The sequence below is a fragment of the Accipiter gentilis genome, chromosome 26 (genome assembly GCF_929443795.1).
Source record: "Accipiter gentilis chromosome 26, bAccGen1.1, whole genome shotgun sequence".
Lineage (NCBI taxonomy): Eukaryota > Metazoa > Chordata > Aves > Accipitriformes > Accipitridae > Astur > Astur gentilis.
Genome location: NC_064905.1, coordinates 3,589,646 through 3,610,366, shown reverse-complemented (window position 1 = coordinate 3,610,366; position 20,721 = coordinate 3,589,646). Strand labels below are relative to the sequence as shown.

The 20,721-nt window shown below is 44.0% G+C and overlaps 1 protein-coding gene across 1 annotated transcript in view; it reads left to right on the top strand.

Moving 5' to 3' along the window:
- RANBP17 (RAN binding protein 17) overlaps positions 1 to 20,721 on the top strand; it is a 164,165-nt gene that overhangs the window by 140,678 nt on the left and 2,766 nt on the right. Inside the window, exons 26-27 of the mRNA XM_049829625.1 lie at positions 15,807 to 15,905; positions 19,780 to 19,907. Of these exons, the coding sequence (XP_049685582.1) occupies positions 15,807 to 15,905; positions 19,780 to 19,907 (227 nt within the window). The remainder of the gene's footprint in view (positions 1 to 15,806; positions 15,906 to 19,779; positions 19,908 to 20,721) is intronic.

The window sequence follows — 20,721 nt, the reverse complement described above, 5'->3', positions numbered from 1 at the left end:
ATGATTTGCATTAGCACTAGTCATACCGTATTGAGTGCCTCTGATGTCAACTACTCAGTGTACTAATATCTGACATCATCTCCCGAGGTCACTGACAACTTTGACCTTTATTCTCATGCACAGTTTCTGTAGTCTCAGAAGCTCTTTTGAATTGATTTGAAATTTTGACTCTTCCCTTTATGAGGCAGTAAAATTGATAATTATTCAGATGGGAACGGAGCACTGAGTGAAAAATCAATTCCACCCGCTCTCTGCTGCGTATAAAATTACTTCTGAGTCTGCTGGACTGAACGGATGGCCAAGGTAAAAGCAGCAGGCAGAAATAGTAGAGAGGATTAGCTGGACGAAACTAATAGCCTAAAGGGATGGCTTTTGAGATGAGGGAGTGGGCCGGTTGGGGGTTATTATCAGCAATGATGGGACTCATTGATCATATGTTTACATCAGGTTTCCATTGGGTTATAAATCAGCCCTGAATAGAAACGGAACCCAAGGCCTCGCGTTCTACCAGGGGGACGGTGTATTAGATTATTCTCACTTTCACACTCAGATGAAAAGTGAGACATTGATTATTCATCGGCTGGCCATTAAACACTGGTTTTATAGATGATTTGACTATCATGGAAGCTAATGAACAAGGTTGCTGCTCCGTAACCAGCGGTTTCAGTTTTCAAGACATCTGTGTCGGTTAAGTAATGCATAACCCTATTAAAAGGAATGGGTTACAAATTGCTTAACAGTGCTGAAAAACTAGACCCTAATGACTAATTGTGCTTTGAGTTTAGAGAGGTTTGTCAGCTCTTTAAACTAAACGGATGCAACGATAACGGCAATTATTTACTAGTTGGAGCGTTCTTCCGAGTTGGGTCCCGGGAAGGAGCCGGAGAACTCGCGCGTCCCGCAGCCCTCGGGGCACAGCCCGCCTCCCCTCGGGCCCGGCCGCCTGCTCTTCCCTCTCCCGGCGCTCTGCCGCCGGCCGAGCCGGGCCGGGCCGGGCCGGGCCGGGCCGACTCTGCTCCGGACGCCTCCCGGCCCGCCGGGACGGGCGGGGGCGGCGGCCCCGGCCGAGCGCCGCCCGCCGCGGGAGACCCGCCGTCCCCGCCGCCGCCGCCGCTCCCCTCAGGCGGGGCCGGCCGGGGCCGAGCGGCCGGCGGGGCCGCGGCGAGCGGTAGGTGCCGGCGGGGGCAGCGGCGAGACCGGGGACGGGGGGAGAGGAGCGGGGCGGGAGGTCTCCGCGGGCCCCCGGTGACCGGCGGCGGGAGCGGGAGCGGCCCGCCGGGGCCTTCCCGCCGGGGCCTTGCCGCCGGGGCCTTGCCCGCGGCTCCCCCGGCCGTCCCCGGCCGTCCGAGCGGGGCAGTTGGTGGGGCTGCCCCGCGGATCCGAGCGCAGGGCGCCTCCTGGTTCCCCGGCGGTACCCGAGGCGGCAGCGGAGCCGCCCCGGTGCTCCCCTGCCCGGGGGCTGACGGCCGGGCGCTCCTCCGCCGGGACGGGAGGCGACGCAGCAGCTGAAGGCAGTTCAGCAAATAGCTGTACGGCGCCGACTGAGGCTCCCGTCCTCTTTAGCCTCTAGAGCAGCAAGAGTTGTGTAATTATACCCTGTTAATTCTTACTTTGTTTGCTTACGTAGGTCCTGTAGCAGCTCTGGTTTTTTAGTAGGTTGACGTGACTGTGCGAGACGGGAGCAATAGAAAACACAGAAGTGACACAACCGCTTTAGGAGCAAGTTACGGCTTCCCTTTGAAGTCTGACAGTGGCTCTTGGCTTTGGCCCTGCTTTTTGCTGAGCCACGAGCTTTGTTCCCCCTGGGCGAGCTACTTGGTCTGAGCTTCATCTGCAAACAACTGCTTCGTGATGGTGTCTTACAACTAAACTGAATTAACCTGTGTAAAGTAATTTGAGATCTATGGATAGAAAGCAGTATTGCGTTCAACGATCGCTGTTACATTATGTTGTGTCACGAGCGCTTTAATAAATAATTTTAAAAGGCTCTTAGTTTTCTATGCTGTTACTCCAGGATTGACAGGCGAAGCTGGTGCTTGCTCCACTTTGGAAATGGAAGTGTAATTTTTGGTTTTAAGATGCTACCTTTATCTCCTGTAAATGCTTATCTTGCTGAATTGTGCGCATTAGGCTGTTAGTTCAATTTTGGTATGGTAAAATACTCTTCATGTTAGTTCTTTCCAAAAATCAATCGGTTTTGTAGCATCTTTCACCCGTAGCTCTGACAAACGTTCCTAAGAGCCACGCACGGTAGGTGAAGAGCTCCATTTGCGTAGCCGTCGCTGAAATAATTCTGTGCTGGATGTGGAAGGGGGATGAATGGTTGGTCAGTTGAATAGAAACAAGATTTCAGTGACATTTCGGTGTTTCTTGGAGAGGTGCGTTAGGTATAGGGGTAACGAATGAGGGGAGGGTGTTGCAGGGTGATTACATTCTGTGCGTCATTTTCAGGAGGATCGCGTGGATAAGAGTAAGGAGGGGATTTCGGCGAGTTTGAGCATTGTACCGATGTTTGGATAGAGACCTGCGCGGTGCCTGCGCCAAGACACCGCGTGCAGCCAAAGCCGTCTCCGACTGGCCGGTGTGGGAGCGGCGGCGGTGCTGTTTGGCCTGCCCAGCGGTGGAGCGGCACCGTGCACCTGCGCGGCACGGCCAGCCGGCAACCAGAAGGCACGCGCCTCCTGGCCAGCGGCCGCTGGCCGGTCCGCTCCGCTGCTCCAGCCGAGCCCTTCCGAGGGTTCGGCATTTCTGGGGGTGACGGGTGCGGAGCGCTGCGGTACAGGACGGTTGGGGGGGACGCGGGAAGAGGTGGCGTCGATTGCCGTAGTGGAATGCGGTGGATGGAGTACGCGGGCTGGAGAGGGCTCTCTAGGAGAGGCGTGTTGCAGGGGGTGGTTGGGAAGGTGTGCGGGTGGACGAAGAACTCCGAGGGCGCGGGGGATGATGAGCGTGGTGGTGCTGAAAAAGGGAGCAAGGACGGGGTGGGCAGTACTGTGGTAACAGGAGGAGGATGCGTGGCTTCACGGCGGTGGGTCAAACCTCACCAGGCTGCTCGTGGGAGCTGAGCGCTTGTGACTTAGAACTTCAAGTGACAAAGATGCGCTAAATGATGCGGCGCAGCAGCACTGCGTAGCAAATGTAAAACAGAAAGTAAAGATGCCAGCCGCAATGAAAAATCAAGTGGCATTGCTAAAATAAAAACGTGTTATAAATTGCTACTTTCCCTTTTTCCCTTTTATGTAGTAAAATCAGTGATGTTTTTGTTTTTCAGCTAAACCTCAGTGCCATATACAGCTAGTGTGGAGTTATGCACAGTAATGGAAATAAAAACCTGAAGAGATGTGTTTATAATGCGTGCTTCGTGGCCCATGCAGAAGCACTTGCGTATAAGCACATCACAAAAAGAAATCCAAATTGTACTGACAGAGGGCAGTTGTGCTGGATGTTGAGTACCTGAACACCTTGAGCCACGTGTGTGAACATATGCTTAATTTTAAGAGCAGATCAACCCCACAGGTGCCATTGTTCCTATGCTCAAAATTAAATGTGCTTAAAGGCTCAGCTGAATCGGGAGCAGAGCGCTCAGCTTTTGCTGGCTTGAGCCTTGAAAGGTTTGATACAGCAGTGAGAGGGATTTTCATTGGGACATCTGTTTTCAGCCTCTTAGCACAATTTAAAAATGTTATCCAATACTATCATAACTTTCTTTATTAATTGAAAGGGATGGAGATATAGCAGCTGTAGCCCAAGCCAGCAGAGACTTGGGTGGCTAAGCAACAGAAAAGGCACCATATTGAGTGAGCCAAAATTCAGTCTCAAAGTCATTTATTTTAACCAGTGACAATACGTTTAGACTCTAGTGTTTCAATTTGATTGATGGTTTAATATCATATATAATTTTTTTAATGAAGGGAACCCATTTAAATATGTTAACATTTGCACTAGTAGTCTCCCATGTACATAACTGCATTTAATCATTACTCTGATTGTTTTTGTGGTTGTGTAATTTGTATCAGCAAAATAACTATGTCAAAGCTATCTTATCTTAATGAAAAATACGGTTACTTCTCTTTTATACGCACTTCTTGCTGCACATGTGTGAAGGCGGCAGCAGCCTCGGTCTCAAGTATATTGCTAAACGTATAGCTATCGCTACGTGAGTGCTGTCAATTAAGAAATGAAAAAAATTAATGAGCTTAGTGTCTTTTCTAATTCTGCTTTGTTTAAAGCCTTGTTGTGATTTGTTGTCATGTGCATCGAGTAATTTAATTTTAAGACTTTTAATGTTAAAATACATCATCATTAGTGATGTATCTGAAGATTTCACGCTCTTAATAATGGTGCTAAATCAAATTGGGAATCTCCTCTTAATCATCCAAGCTGTGCAATAGTTTACACAAACAGTTTTGGGGATGGAGAGAAGTTTAGTTCCGCGAAGTAACAAGTATTGTACAGAATTCACGTATGGAAACAAAAAGCGGCGATCCGGCGTGCAGCACAAACTGCTAGAGGTGTCAGTGTTGGATGTGCACCCTCAGGCTAGGCAGCTGGTGTATGTATGCTTTTGTTTATCAGTTACTGGTTTATGTAGCCTTTAGGCCAGCACATGAAACAATCGTTCCTACAGGGTCAGCTGCTGGTCAGAAGCAAAGTAAGAAAAGCCTTTGCCTTAAAACGCGTCAGCCATAATTTTAGTGCAGCTGGCACCTGCTACTGGTGCACAGCGGGAGGGTTAGAGGTCAAAGAGGCAGTTGTTCTAAACTCAGTGATGGCTTAAAGGGACTTGTAGATTAATCTGCTTTATTAACTTCTGTATATTAGATAACTATTGCAGTGAATGACAGTCCGTCTTTCTGAATAAGTCCCTTCACCTCTTTCTCTTTTAAATTGGCTTTTGAGTAATGAATATTAAATAGAATACGTTTCAGGGTAATTAAATGAAAACATTAGGATGATGTTGTTTTACAATCATATCTATAAGTTTCTTGTATATTTATCTTGCGTTATTACTGTTCATTGCTTTTTGCTACCAGAACGAAAAGCATAAATGTTTCAATTAAAGAAGAGGAACTGGCTGTATTTCTCAATAACCTTATGTCTTCTCTGCTGCATAAATATTTTCAAAAAGGCAAATAAGTTTAAGGAGAAGCACAAAAATGTTGTAGTCCTTGTTTACTCAGCGCAATGTAATACTTTACGTTACTTGGAAATGTTCGATTTCTGCTGGCCGTGGTTGTTTTATATAAAACACTAAGAGGTGCTGGTTTGGGGAAGGGCAAAAAATATTGCCATTCTGTAGAATCTAACTAGCGATATGAATAGCACCAATAATTTTGTAAAGTTCACATTATAATTCAAAATCCAGTTAGAAGTGATGCTTGCAGTCTGGAAAGAAAGCAATATCTTTACAAAATGGATAGGGAAAGGTAACAATCCATTCCATGATCTGCTACTGGCAGATTTGCCGTGTGAGTAATGAAACTCGGTCTCAGTGAACAAACACCATCCCCTTCCCCCATTAAAAAAAAAAAAAAAAAATCAAATTTAAAATTCTAGAATAGCAACGGCTTACAAGGATGTTTAATTGCCGTTGGATGTGATAGCAGTGGCCCATCGAAGCTTATAGCGGATGAGATGATGCTTGTCTGGAGATCCGGTGTTTGATGAGGCGATCGTGCGGCGTTCTGACCTAGTCAGTGCTCGTTTTGAGCAAACGGGAAGGTGTGCATCAGGTGAAAAGGGCTGGTTTGTTGCGGAAAACCTTGTAATGACTGGCGTACGCTAAATGCATGTCCCACTTAATCTTGGCAGATTTCCGATTTGCAGGACTCTGGAATTGAACCTGAATATCCACTTTTTTTTCCTAGGCTAATAAATTGCTGTCGTTTTTGTTTGCTTGTGATCCTGAGAGGTATTTGTGTGCTCAAGGTGTCTTCCGAAATCATGAGATCCAGAAGCTTAGTTTGTTGGGGTTTTTTCCCTGGTGTTTACTTGTTTGGGGTTTTTTACTGAAAATTAAGATTCTTGTGTATGTACATCTCCCTAGGAGCCTGCACAGTTTAAAAATAAAATAAAATACGTTTTTAAAAAATCCCAGTATTGCAACAGATTGATGAGTTTCGAACAGGGTTAGTTTATCTCAGCTTAGCTTAGCATAGTTTAGGTCAGCTTAGTTTAACGTGAGCGAATCCTCCCAATGCTTTGCTGGGCACATCAGAGACAAGACAGTTCAGCTATTGAAAGAGCACTACACACAAAGGACTACTACGCAACACGGGATTTGACCTTTCAGTATAACTGTGTTTCCGAATTCATGATTCGTTTCCCTTTAAAAAAAAAAAGAAATAAAAAAAATTAAAAATGAAGTGTGTGCAACCATTCTTTAAAATCTTTTTAGTGTGACAAGTAAAGTAATCTTCCATTGATACTTAAAAGTCCATCTGCAGAAATTCAGGCAGAATGTTAGAGAGTCGCAATATCTATTGAAATGTTGAGTGTCAAACTGCCAGGGTAATGTATTTAGTATGAAATATAATATTCAGTGCATTTTGTTTTGATGACTGCATGAAATAGCCTTGTGCTCTTATCCTTTGTTGTTGTTGTGAAAGATGATATTCACTAAGAAGTGTTGGTGACTATTCAGGACACAGTAGCAATATGCTTATTACCATCTTTATCATCTGTCTTTTATGTTTATTTGCAATAGCTTTGGTTACAGTTCAGTTCATCAGGATAGCAAAAATACTTTTAATTGTTCCACAGAAGAAATTAGAATCAATTTATGAACAGTTTGAAAACAGAAGAGGCTTGGAATCTGTTAGGCAATGGTAATTAATACCTGGATTAGGCTTTTTAAGTTCTATGCTAATACGGAGTAGGTCACTTTGCTGTATGGATGATCCTTGAACAGTGGCTAGAGCCAAGCTCCTGGGTTTCTTACACTCCGATTTCCTTCAAGGTGTGGTTTGAAAGCCCATCCTGCTCCCCTGTCCCTGCCGATTATTTCCGTCTCAGTGCTAAACCAAGGTAAATATGGGTAAAATAATTACCCTGGTTCTAATTTTCGCTGTGTACTACTGGTTACTGTTGCTGTGTGGGGGATGCCTCTGGGTCTGCTGCTGGCAGACATCCACGCGGTTAGAGCCTACGCTCAGGCTGCCTGCGAATCCCAGCTGCCTTGTGGCAGGCAACATCAGGGCTCTTGTAAAAGAGATCGGCAGATCTCTTCGTGTTGCTGCAAGGCCAGGCGGCTTACGTGATCGATGCTAGGCTGGGCTTGACTTGAAGGTGAGTGCAAGCTTAAGCCCAGTTTAAGGACAGCGCCTTGACGTGTGGGGTTTGCGTCCCCGAGGGCTGCAGCGAGCACGCTTCCACTCGGTGTCGGCGTGGGTCTAGTTCGGGTTCAGGGATAAGCGCACGCTCGGTGCCGGATACCTTGAAGTTCCTTGGATGAAGGATTTAGAGCGGATCTCGTGCTCAGCCTTTCCTCCCGTATGCAGCTTTATACGTTTCTGGAACGTTTCTGGAGATTAAGTTTGAGATTAGCCTCAAATTGGTTTTAGACTGCATTATTTTATTTTTCCAGTAATAGCATTTTCTGACCTTGTCTTCCCTCCCCACTTGACTGGCATTTTGGAAGGCCTTCCTGTAACAGAGGTTTCAGAGAACTAATGATCCAGCAGGCAAAGATCCCAATTCCGATCCTGAAATCCCAGTGCAACATTGAAAATCCCCAGGTGCTTTTGTGTATCAACTCCCAGCACTTGATGCAAGGGAAGGCACCGGCGAATTTCTCAGGAGCAGGAGAAGAGAAAGAAGGGTGTTGGCTCGCGTTTGAGGAATTTAAAGATGCGTACTGTTAAGTCCTAGTGTCAGTTAAGGGGAAGACTGAAAGATTTAGGCATAGGCTCATTTACATTCCTGAAGACAGACTCTTGCTGGAAGGCTTTGGTGTAGGTGAAACTGCTGTTCTTTCCTCCCAAGAGGATTAAATAATCTGTAACTAGTCATTTGGTCAGAGATGCTGGTAGTAGACACTGACTTCATCCTGTGTCACCTCTCGGATAAGAGTGTTGGCTGTGCAAGAAAGGGAGAGGCTCTTACCACGTGGACTGGAAAAAATGCTTCAGGATCTTCTTCTGAGATAAGACTAACTGGCTTTACAAAGACCTGAACCAAGCTGCTTCTTTGTATGCTGCTAAAAGCAGAGGGGAACATGTATTAATTTTTTATAAGGTTCTTAAAGAGCTACACCACACCAACCTGAAGTTTGCGTTACAAATTATGGCAGGTCGTGCCTATCGAAAGTCCCAGTTAATCGCAGTTCTGTCATCTTTAAAAACGGCTGTAACACTGTATAGTTACAGCCACTTGTTTAGAAATGGCTGACTCTTAAATAAACAGCTTAGGTTAATTTAAAATGACACTCTAGTATCTGTAACTGAAAATCTCTGAATGCTACCAGCTAAAAAATGCAGATTAAGGGTTGATGTCACAATCTTAAATTATTCCAGCCTGAGGTGGAATAATTTGCTGTCTATCAGGGAGCACAGATGGATAGGCAAAAAGAAGCTGTGCAGATACACGAGTTTGTAAACATCTGTCAGCTACACCAGATATCCAAATACAAAATCTAGCACTTCAGGCAGCATATGAGTATGTGACATTCAACAGAGGGTTTACATGAAATTCAGCACAGACAGAAGCAAGTCAGCACACCCTGGAAGGTAATAATTAATGAAATGTATCCCCTCCTCCCTGCAGAAAGGAGGTGTTTCATTCATCAGGCATTTTCAAGTGTTGCTGCAGTTAACCGTTCCGCTTCCAGCATTTAATGTAGCCAAGCCTTAGACTAGGCAAAACTGCTCCATCCCGTGAGACTTACTGCTTCGCTATAGGTGAGTCTGTAGCAGCCAGCTGGCATCGCTTCTCCATCCCTGATGGATGCCAGCTCACCCAGGAGCACGGTCGCCCTTAGGATAGATGGACTCAGTTCTGACAGGCGAGACTGGACCCGACTATTATAGTCCTTCACATAAAAAATTCAGATACAACGGTAATTTGAAAAGAACATGTTCTGTCATGCTAGAACGTGCCCTCAGATTAGACGAAAGATACTAAAATACTGTTGGAAAACGTGCTAGTGTAGGGCAAAATCTTTCCCTGTGAGCAGCTCGCGTGCAGGATGTAGCTGCTGCCCGTGTTCCAGCCCTGCTGTGGTTACTCCGTAGGGTAGCACAAACATCTGCTTGTGATCCTCTCCACTGCCTGAAAGGCAGCTCACTGCTGGCTAAAGGTAGGAAATGATGAAAGTAAGCTTTAGCTTTGAAAAGTCCACTTTGCACCACTGGTCTGTGTTATTGTGCTATTAACATATGACAATTTATTTTAACAGTGAAAAAAACAGAAAACTGCAGTGGATCTGGTGTAGTAAATTTAATGGGTGCGTTGCAGGTGCTTGCCGTTAGCATTAAGCTATCATCCTAAATGTATCCTTCAGACTGTGTACTCAGGTTTCTCTTTCAGATACAAAGTCAGGTTTGATGTAAGTTAATACAGTCTTATTTTATGATTATTCCGGCTGGCCCATGATTTGGACCTACTTCAAGTGAATGTCCCATACTCGGCCCTTTGGCCAGTTTTAAAGACATACCCGGGGAAATGCCGAGCTCCACGCTCCCTGTAACTGTTCCTTTTTCACATCTGTAGCCATCCCTTTTCCATCCCTTCTGAATATTGGGAGAAAAGACTTTCCCAGCAGGACATAACCTATAACTGATAGGAATACCCTATGAAAGGTACACTTAAATCGTATTTCAGTCCATCAGCTGCAGGCATATACGAGTTCATGGTATGCAGTGTGTCACCCGGACACGAGGATTGGATTTTTTCCAGCCATTTATACCTTAATTTTTCATAAAAGGAAACAAAAAGGCCAGACCCAACTGAACTATTCCAAATGGAGATACAAGATTGGGTCCCTCACAATTTTAAGCTTCAGCAGTTGAATCACGACATTTTAGTTATTAGTGTTTATTTAAATACATATAGTGGAAGTACATATAAATAGGGTGAAATGCTATATTCTGCCAACAGAAATCTGGAGGAATCTAGCCTATGCAGGCTGAAAGAAAAGCTTGGTCTGAGGGTAGCGTAGAAGGCTCGGAGCAGGAGCTCTGGTTACGTTAGCCCGGTTTCAGGGACTGCCTGCGTTCCTGTCTGATGCCCTCTTCTCTCTCCGCCGCCGCCCCTCCTGCCACGGCTCCTCCCCTCTTCTACACACGTAATGAAAATTAGCAACGGGACAGAGGGAGCCGAGGGGGCCGTCTGTCCTGTAACTCGGCCCGAGATTTGGAGCTGGAGGTCGAAGCTACCCCCGGCAGCTGCAGCGCCAGCCTCCCGCGCTTCCCCTGCTCCCCAACAACTTGTCAAAGCTCTTTGTGGGTCTAATGTAGTTTCGTCATGCAGGGGGACAAGATGTGCGATTCTCAAATCTCGACTGATTTGCTGTTCCTGACAGTTAGATGTTTTTAGTTTAGGAATGATGGGCTGGTTCTCACTTCCATAATAAGTAAAGGCTTTAGTTTTCTTATTGCATCTGGAAATTTTAGCGTTGATCATGGAAAATACCAATGTGAAAGTTAGGTTTTCTAGTAAAATAAATATTTTAAAACAACAGATTAAAATTTAAGGTATTTAATAATCTTGGGGCATTTAAATCTTCCTTGTATTATTAGTAAATGATGATCCATTTATTGATATGGGAAGAATTGATGATGAAAGAACTGAGACCTCCAAAGGACATTTAAATTAGTAATCACAGCTCCTAAATTAAGAGCGGACTGTCTGAAGCTAGAGCTACAAAAAACTACCAAATTTCATATACTAAACAATGAAAAAATCTGAACCTTTTTCAGATCTGACTGGGAAAAAGGACTGTTATTACTAGCCAAGTGTTTGGTTAAAAGCTATGCAAGTTCTTGACCATTCTAAATCCTTTGTAAAGGCATACATACTGCTGTCTCCAGTGTTAATACAATGTTCTTTATGTTAAAATGTGATTAGTGGCAGCAGAAGAAAATATTCATCCCAACGTATGGGAGAGAGAAATGAGTTACAGGACCTGCAGTGATGCCAGTGCTCTCTCTATTGATAACATGGAGCAGGAAAAAAAAAAAAAAAAAAAAAAAAAAAGCCTTTTTACTAGAAAGGCAGCTTCTTTTACAATAAGTTTTCAGAATGAGGGTTATCTTGACTGACATTTTCCTCCTCCACCCAAGAAAGAAAGAGGCTCTGAAGGAAGAGAAGCTCTGAAGAATTAATTTATTGGAGGAACAGTTCTTTATTCTTGCCTGTTCTGTCAATAGTTCCTTTTGTAAAGAACAAATGTGTCAGGAGAAACATTATTGAACCAGATAAAGTGACGCCCTGCGTTTAAGATAAGAGAACGGAGGCAAGGTTGCGTTTTGAACTAAGTAGAAAATAGATTAGCTGTTCCCCCGCCCCCTTCCTTTTTAATGTCTCTTTCCCCACCTTGAGACCTTGTTTTCTGCCTGAGTCAGCAGGAGGACCCGCGTCTGCCCCCGCCTCGGGCAGCTGCCCCGGCTGCTCCAGTGCCGCTGCGTTGCGGTGGGTCTGCGGTAGGACCTGAGAAGTCATTTTCCTGAAGCAAAATGTTTCAGTTTCTACTGGTAGAGTATTTTCCACCTAGAAGACAAAAAAATCCGCGCGTTCCATCAGTTCTGCTTCGGCGCCGTACGCTTTGCTGTGCTGTCGAGTTGCTTTGCGCTCTCCTGTCAGACGATGAGACTTGTGGCGAAGGTGGAGTAGGGAGGGTGGACCGGAGCGCGGGTTTCCCTCTGACGCCTGCGTGCGAAATACGTGCAAGTCCACTTGAACCCCACCAGCTGCTGGTTCTGCCCGGTCGGAGGGGCTGGAGGTCTCTAGCAGCGGCGTGACCGGGGTTGGGTGCTGGCTGGAAGGAGCGGAGGCAGTCGAGGGGAGCCCCGGTCTCAGCCCCTATCACCGTGGCTTTGCGTACAGGCTTTGCTCCTCAGTCAGCCCCTCTGTAAAACGGGATGGTAATGCTGATGTCGTTCAGTGGCACGCTTCGAATGCTCTGCAGTTCTCAAAAGAAGCGAAATAAAAATGCAGCCCGTGCTGTGGCTGTTGGCCGCTGACCGCTTGCCCGTGTACCCCGGTCCAGCTGACGGCCTGGAGCGGGCAGGGTGGCCCCGGGGCAGCGGTGCTGGCCACGTAACTGCCTTCGTCTCCCCCTTTGTAGATGGCATTGGGCAAGATCTCATCTTCAGAAAATTGCAGTTATCATTTCTGTACGTGTTGCCATCATAAATACAAATTACGTGTAAATGTGTGTCAGCAAATGAAATATGAAGAAGGTGGCACATTATTTCAGAGCCTCCTTCAGAAGCCGTAAGAGTTTCTGTTCCCTCGTGACCTGATCAACTCGGGGGAGCAACAGAAACGGGCAAATACATGGAGCTTTGTGTCAAGTGTCTAGAAATTCTTTACTGACATGGGTCGACCTGTTTCTCCCAGTCGCGACAGAGTCACATCACCGATCCCGTGAGGTCTGAAGGAGGAAGCGGTGGATGTCGCTTGTCAGTGTAGGAGGAAGCTGTTCTGTATCACCTGAAAACAGTAGAGAGGTGGGAGAGGGAGATTTAAGTGAAAATAAATGAAAGCCTGATAACCTCTGTCCGAGAAAGAGTTAAAGCCTGGTACGTCACCAGCGAACAGAGGTGTTTGCAGAGGCAAAGCTTCATCGGAAAGTAGCAAGAGCCCGGTCTAGAGCGCTGTTGCCTGGCGGATGGGCCTGCGCAGGCTGCCGCCCTTGGCCAGGAGTCCTCTCCAGCAGGGTGGTCTCCTCGCGCTCGTTTGCGGGTGCAGCCGCTCTCGGAGCGCGTCGGCAGCACTGTAAAACAGAGAAGGACCTGGAATGCAAACAGCCTGCTGAAGGCTCACGCAGACGTAGCACAGGAAACCTGCAGAGGAAAACAAAGCAGCAGCAGCAATAGTTGTGAGAGACAGACACGGAAAACGGGAAAAGGAGGTTTAAGGCTGTTAGCGTGGATTTTGGTGCCCTTCATCGTGGTGGAATTAGGCTCAGTAATTGCTGGTTGTCTTCTGCCTGTGCCGTAATGCACTCCTGACAACCTTCAACAGGGGTCTTGATATGATAGATAGGTTTGCCCCGATTTTACGCGTGCAATTCTTAATGCCAAGCCGTACACCTTGGGTTTTGGTGTTGTTTTTTTTAATCTTTGCAAGAAGTGGGATGTCTAAGACATCTGCAAAGACAACACAGTAGGATTCCAAATTGTCCACCTCTGCGAGTGATAAACTTCCGTCACTTCACGAGAGGCATTAATCACTGTTCCAGAGAGCTCACGGGCAGATGTTACAACCTCGATCGCATTAGTGCAGTGGTACCACTAGTCCCAGCAGTTCCTTTAAACAGAGGCAACTTTGTGTGAAAGCATTAACGCTTGGCAGTGTTGTGACTGTCTAGTTTAACTGAGAGGAATGGGTTGACCCATGAAGAAAAGAGACAGACGTATGTCCAGGTACGAGACCTAGCTAACTCTTGAATGCAGTGTTGTCGCCTGCGCGGGTAATGATTTCTAAAAGGGTACTTGTTCGTTGATCCTTAGAGTCAGAAGAGAAAATAAAAACGTTTGATGGTAGGATCTTGTCAGAGGAAAAAGCTCAGAAGGGGGAGGGAGGCTTTTGCTGTTTCCCGTCCTGGTTGGCCAATATCAAAGCACACGATTAATAGTTACTGTTACGTAGATTGCTTTATATTGGCTTTGTTTTTATTAATTATGACATTCATCGTATTCCTTGCTTATTTCAGTACTGTCTCTACTACTTATGCATAGACGCAAATTAGTGTTTCCCAGGTGAATTTTGGGCATTTTGGTCTTCTCCCATATTTAGGCCAAAAACTTTCCTAAAATATTTGCTTTGCAGTGAATTTGTGAATTAGTAGCGATTCTGGGCTAGAGACCTTAAAGACATCCTCATGAATTGTTTGATAAAGGTGGAGTTTGAAGGGATGGCACTTCCCCTCTGGGTCAGTTGTGAACTTGTCTCTGAGCATGCTCTTTTTAGACTAAGCATCACATTGAAAGTCTCTCTACGTGCATAGCACTTTTTCTAAGAAATTACGGGTATATCAGTCATGGTGCTCTGACTAAATCACAGCTTGAGTGAGTTCGTTTAATTACTTTAAGAATTGCTTCTGTCCTAACACCTGGCTTTGTTACAAGCTACAGAGATGAAAACCTGTCAATGAATGAATTATAAGAAATTGTAATTATTCTTCATGTTTGGAAAACAAGCCCCTGTTAGTGCTCATGAAGAGGTTTTGAATTGTTTGCATTGGTTCCAAAGCAGTATAGAACTGGTTTTGTCCTATGAGTGATGGCAAATAGTTTGCCTGATACATAAACCGTGAAGTCAGGTGAAGAACTGGCCTTTCCCACGCCAGACCGTATGTTCCTAACCTGAAAGCTCAAATGATTTGTGGATATCTGTTCCAGGTGATTTGTAGTGCTAGGATTCATCTTTTTCATTTAGTGAAACATGCTGTTTGACTTCGCCTTGGTCAGTTATTACAGGCTAGTTTGCAGTGTGGCAGCTCTCTGGAGACCCTGCTTATAGCTACTCATTGGCCTAGAAGAAAGGATTTAATGATTTTCTACTTCTTCTATGTTTGGTTTTAGGGTGTAGATATTTTATAAACGTGAGTCAAACTATTTACTGGTGACATTTTACAAATTTTCACTCTGTTTAATCTCTGAGTAATGTTTTTAGGTTTGTATGTGTTGTGGCCTTTGGCATTTTGGACTAACGTATCTCAAGGATATCTTAGAGCATTTTATCTTTAAATGGATTCTATAGTTATTTTGTAATTTCTTTTTACAAAAATTGCGCCAGTCCCTAAAATAAGTCCTGCCCTTCCTGGCTACACACACCAGAGGTATACAGAAGCACAGCAAGACCAGAAGAGGCCTCAGAGGGAGAATACTCCACGTGGCATTAGCCGAAGGCTCTGGTTACATGCCAGCCAACGAGCAAAGTGAATTATGTAGCTTCTGTTTGGGTGCCAGTAGAACTTAATTGTATGAGCTGATAGATCTCAGTGCTTTATAACGTTGATGAAGTGGCTTTATCCCTGCTGTAGAGCTCTGTAAAGTAAGTCACAGAAGTAAAGTAAAATGTCTAAAATCAGAGGCTAGATTTGTAACTGCGATGGAAATGGTATAGATTTATAGACTTCTTGCTGTAGTCACGATGGCCTGCATCGAAATAGGAAGTGTTCCCTTCAAGTGCCTTGCCGTGTCGTACACAAAGAAAGGTGGATGTGAGAAAACCAGAATCTTGAAGAGCAGCTAGGGATTAGTCTGAAACTAATATAGATTACTGGTCACACACGTATTGCTCTCCTAGAAGTAGTGTGACAACGGGGCAAATCCCTGTAGTAAAGTCAAAACCTGTACCTTAAATTGACACAGCTCTAAATCTCAATTCATATTTAACTTCAACTTTTTCTTTACAGCCGAGCTTTGACAATCATTTTCCTTAACTTTCTTCACCTGGTAGTTTTGGTTACGGAAATACTTGTTTGGAAGAATGAATTTTGTAATACCATGCTCATAAATGAAATCTCAGTGATTTCAGCGTGGTTAGTAAAGGTTTCATGATTTTTTCCTTTGCACCACATCACACAATATAACAACAGTATCCATATTCATGTAACCTGTCTATGAATTTTCTTTCAGATGATGTCAATCCTAATGAACACCATCATTTTTGAAGACTGCAGAAACCAGTGGTCTGTGTCAAGACCGCTGCTTGGACTGATACTTCTCAATGAGAAAGTGAGTATTTAAGAAATTCCGCCAGATTCACTCTTCACATGCCCAAAGAGTTGAAATAATTATTTCACATAGAAGAAAGCTGCCTGTGGCCCTTCAAATTCCCCATCTCTTTCCTTGGGACCTTGCTCCGTTGTGCTCACGTGCGGAGAGTAGGGTTCAGCTCTTGTACTGTGTAAGTATTTTACAGATTAGTTCACAGAGGCTGAGTGGCTTCATTTTGATGAAAAATCCTCTCAAACCTTTACTCCAACTTTTACACCCAACCTTAGATCATGCAAGTATGTAATTAACCTTTTTCTAATAAATTTTGTGTCTTCACGTTTCCAGAATTAAGCAGGAATAGAAGTTGTGCAAGCTCATCTGGCTTTTAGATAGAAATATGAAACAAGAACACTGTGGAAATCACATCAGAAAAATTGCTTCCTAGAAAAATAGTTAACCAATTTCTTCTTCTGAAAGGTTTCACAGGAACAACTAGCTTTGGGGGGTATTATCTGAGCGCTTACACTTAAGTACTCGCATTGATTGCAATTTGCATCGTGTGCATCTGTGGCAGATTCTGTAAACCAGGAAATACTCTGCAATTTGCCCTTTCAATAAAACCTGAAACTATGAATTTGGATATAACCATCATGTTTCCCTGGTGACTTAATAGAGACAATATTGTCTGAAATGGAAACCATCCGAGTAAATGAATGCGAGTTGATCTAAATGTGTGCATTTTTTGTATGGCAAGGCATTGTTTCTGGAGATACTGACCTGTTGTATTCGCCATACTTCAGAGCCAGCTCTAACTTTATTCTGAATTGCTTTATCTCTTGGGCAGTCACAAGCCTCAGTGTATTACTGCTTTGGAGAATGAATTGTCTATACAATAAGAGGGTGCTGGAAAAAAATAAGACACTAAGATTAGCAGCAACCGCATACATTAAAATTCAAACTGAAATCCCAGCTATGGAAGGAAACTAATAGAAGAAGAAAATATATCAAGAAGAGAAGCGCTGTCTCATCATTCACCTGTGCTGAAGGATCCAATTTTAGCCATATCCAATAGCACTGTCATTCATCTTCTTGGTGTGTTATTGTGATTTAAATCCAAGCTCTATAAGAGAGAGCAGTTCTTTTAAAATGATTGAGAGGGAATAAGGGCAAATTCAGTGTTTAGGAAAACTTTATGACATCACAATATTATACTTTACAGATGGAAGCAATATTTCCTACTTTGGAGGGAAAACTAATCATTTTCTATCTGCTCTGAGTCACTGCATCATTATAAAAGTGGGAAATAAGTAGTTTTGTGCATTCCCAATCTTGTTCAAGACGACACTTTTGTTTATATAATGCTTCTGATTTATAGTGTTTAAGTATTAGCCTGACTACATATTAATTATCTGGTTTTGATGCTTCAGTATAAGAAGAAATTAAATATTTCACTTGAAGATAAAACCATGGAGCTGTAAATCATAAGGAATAAGTTTGTGACTGGCAGAATATTCTTTTTTACTGAAATTAGACTAGTTCTAATGATTATGTGTTTTGCTTAGCAGACATGGATATGTACAAGCACCTTTACTTACGAACAAGTCTTATATTTCTTCCGGAAGGGTGGAGAACAGGAAATAGAATTTACAATATTTGTATCGCCCCTTTTGCATCGAGGTTATTTATTTTGTGTTCGGGCAACGTAGGACACGTGCTTATATATGGCTGTAAAAGTCATCTTTTCTTGGCTCATTTCAGTGCACTGCTGGTTTATTTATTGGAAATGGGTTCCTTTATTTCAGGTAGGGTCTCTGTCTCTACAGTTCCTGAGATAGCAAGCGTGCATTTACCATGTTTTACTGCTTGTTCTCTTCTTCTTTTGTTTTAATGAGATCTTCTTTGCCTATAATTCATCTCGAAGGGAAGGCATCAGGCTAACTTGGGGACTCAGAAAAATTGGGATTTATACATGCCTGCACCAATAGGGGTAACTATGCCAAAATGGGAATCATTCTCAGAGCCCACCCTAAAAAAAATGCTAAATATTTGAGATGGCATCAGCTTAGCATGGAATGGGATGGTTGCACTTGGCTCCCGACATCGTTTCCATACCGAAGTGTAGCGGCAAGTTTAATTTAAATCCTAGGGACGAGCGGTTGGCAGAAAAAGCCCTCTGTATCCTGATAATGTGGCAACCGTGTCTCCTCCTTGCTTGCTGTTGTCCTTCAGCCAACAAACACAGGCATTAGAGTGTACCGGCAGAGGTGATGTTATTGCAGAGAAGCCCTAGAAACCCCAGGGCTCAGAACAGCTCCAGAGCGTCGCGCCAGCGATGCCATGGGATGCTGTGCTCATTAATGGCAGGCCCAGATGTTATTCCTTGCTGTTACTTGAGGATACTGTTAATACTTTTCATTACGAGGTTGACTGAAGTTGTTCTTGGAAATGCCTTTTTCTAAAAACAACTTGTGGACGCTGGATGAGATCTCAGGGTTGTGGCCTTCTCTACGTTGAACTCTGCATTTGTCACCTGGAGACAGGGCTTCTGGGCACGTGTCTGTTGCAGGCAGGTATTTCATCTTTTACACCAGCTCCCAGGTGATTTTCAGTTCGGAGTTCCTAAGTAGTTTGGGACCCAGCTATTTGATCAGCTGCTGCCTTCACTTCCAGTACTGCTGCAGCGGTCAGAAAAGATGCGTAATACGGGATGTTTCTGGTTTGAGAGGAACGAGATTGAGGGCAGGTAATTTGCCAGGCAGACATTAAAGCAAACACTTTCTATAATCCTGCTGAGTTGTCAGGGCTTAGCGTTAGCGTTTCAGTTTTACATTTTCTTTTGTTATCCCGTATTTTTCTGTGTGTACGGAAGAGCTGTAATTTTGATGGAGCAGATGTGTGTTTAATTTGAGATTTGTTTAAGGTTTAAACCTCTTAAAGGTTTTACAAAAATCTGGCAAACAAATCCCAGACTTCTGTGCTTTCTGATACTCTGTATGACACCCTACAAGTTACATTAACTTCAAAAGTGTACTAAATTTTGCATACTAAAAACTGATTTTCAGCCTACCTTTAGCAAGTCATCTTGTTATACACCTGAAATTTGGGGAATGCCTGCGATATTCCTCTTGACTGCAATATCAGACTGCTCAGAAACTTTGCCAGGTACTTGGGCACAGGTTCATCAGAATGGTTCATTCTCCTCTGAATAATTGTCTGTATCGGTGCTTATACCACGGATATGGGATATGCTTACGCCCAAGGCCATAAGACTTTGACTGACACAGCCAATATAATAAAGACTAAACAGGATTATATGACTTGCTTGGCTGTAGTAGTAGGCTAAGTGGATAACACTAGAGGTCCCCTCCTGTTTCGTATTTCTAGACTAAGCCAAAATTTTCCTAAGGTGATAAAAAGTTCTATTTTAACTAGTCTATAGGTCTGCCAGAATATAATGGGAATAGTAATATAGAAAATCATATAGATTACTTAGCTTCTAAAGAAACGAAGGCGACTCTGTCTCATCACGGCACCGAAGCGATCAGAGCCCACAGCAAAGGGCACAAATTTGCACCATTCTGAAAAGACTTGAAAAGTAGTCAAGGGTGTTTCTGCCACCTCTCGTAGGTGGCTTTCTGTACTGGAGCTGGTCGGGTGGCCAACACCCGCTGGTAAAGTGGCACCTCACCTGTTACCGCTAAACTTCGGTCCTGATCTACTGAGACTTTGATCAGTTTGATATCTTCAAACTGATCTACTGCTGGTGCAGTTAGGAAGGCAGCATCTGAAACCTGATTCAGACAGACCTCAAGAGCCCTCCAGGTGTAGGTGAGTAACTCTGGGTTTAAATTGCCAAACCTCGTCTTTAATATTCTCTGCTTTGCTATCCTAGTACTTCAGTGAACTAAGGGCAACCTTGATAACCAGCCAGCCTGACAACAAACGTGAAGTCCTTGACCACTGCTTCAGGAATCTTATGGAAGGAGTCGAGCAAAACCTTTTGGTAAAGAACAGAGACAGGTAAGTTCGTAACACATAAGCAAGCTGAAAAAATAAAAGACAAATGGAAACTTAAACGGCAAAAAATTCTAACATAGGAAGTATTCCAGGTAGCCTTAAACTGTAGTTCCTTTTGAAAGAAAGATAATACCCTATCAAAGAATTCATCCCTAGGTTTAACAGTTAGAGCCTGAACTTTTGATCATTATGTATTTTCTTGGTCAGAAATGTATTTCCTAATTGAATCCCAAAGTCAAGGTTTGCCAGGCTGGCAGCTGCTGCTTTTTCACTGGGGAAGAATTGCCCCATTTCAGCAGGTGAGCCTTGGAGCTTCCTTTTCCAACCTTAAACCCCTCTGATAAAACACGCACTTCGGCCTCCAGCAGTGCTGTCCCTCTGACAGAGCCTTTTCTTGCTGGTGTTGGGGTCACGCAACTGCTTGTGAAATGGCAGAATGAGAAGGGTTCCAGTGGGGCCACTTACGCATTGTAGATAAATGAGGCGAGGATTATTTTTGTCTTTTAACATGAATCACAAATTCACCCAATCTTGCCCTCATTTGAAAAATCGAATAGAGGCCTTCACAAAAGAAACGGTGAGTTTGTCTGCAATTAATGTTCACACTAGTGTTTTGTTGCTAGCTAGCTGCGTTTTCTCTTCCGTGTGCGTTATTCAACCAAAGCAAACCGTGAAAAGTACAGCGACACAATCTAAGTCCAGGCTGTGGAACTTCCTGGGAAGCTTGAAACAAACTGGAAAGGGAGAGAAGTGGTGGCTAAAACCATTTGGTGATTTTATTTCTCTGACTTCTCTGTTCATTGGTGCGAAATTTATG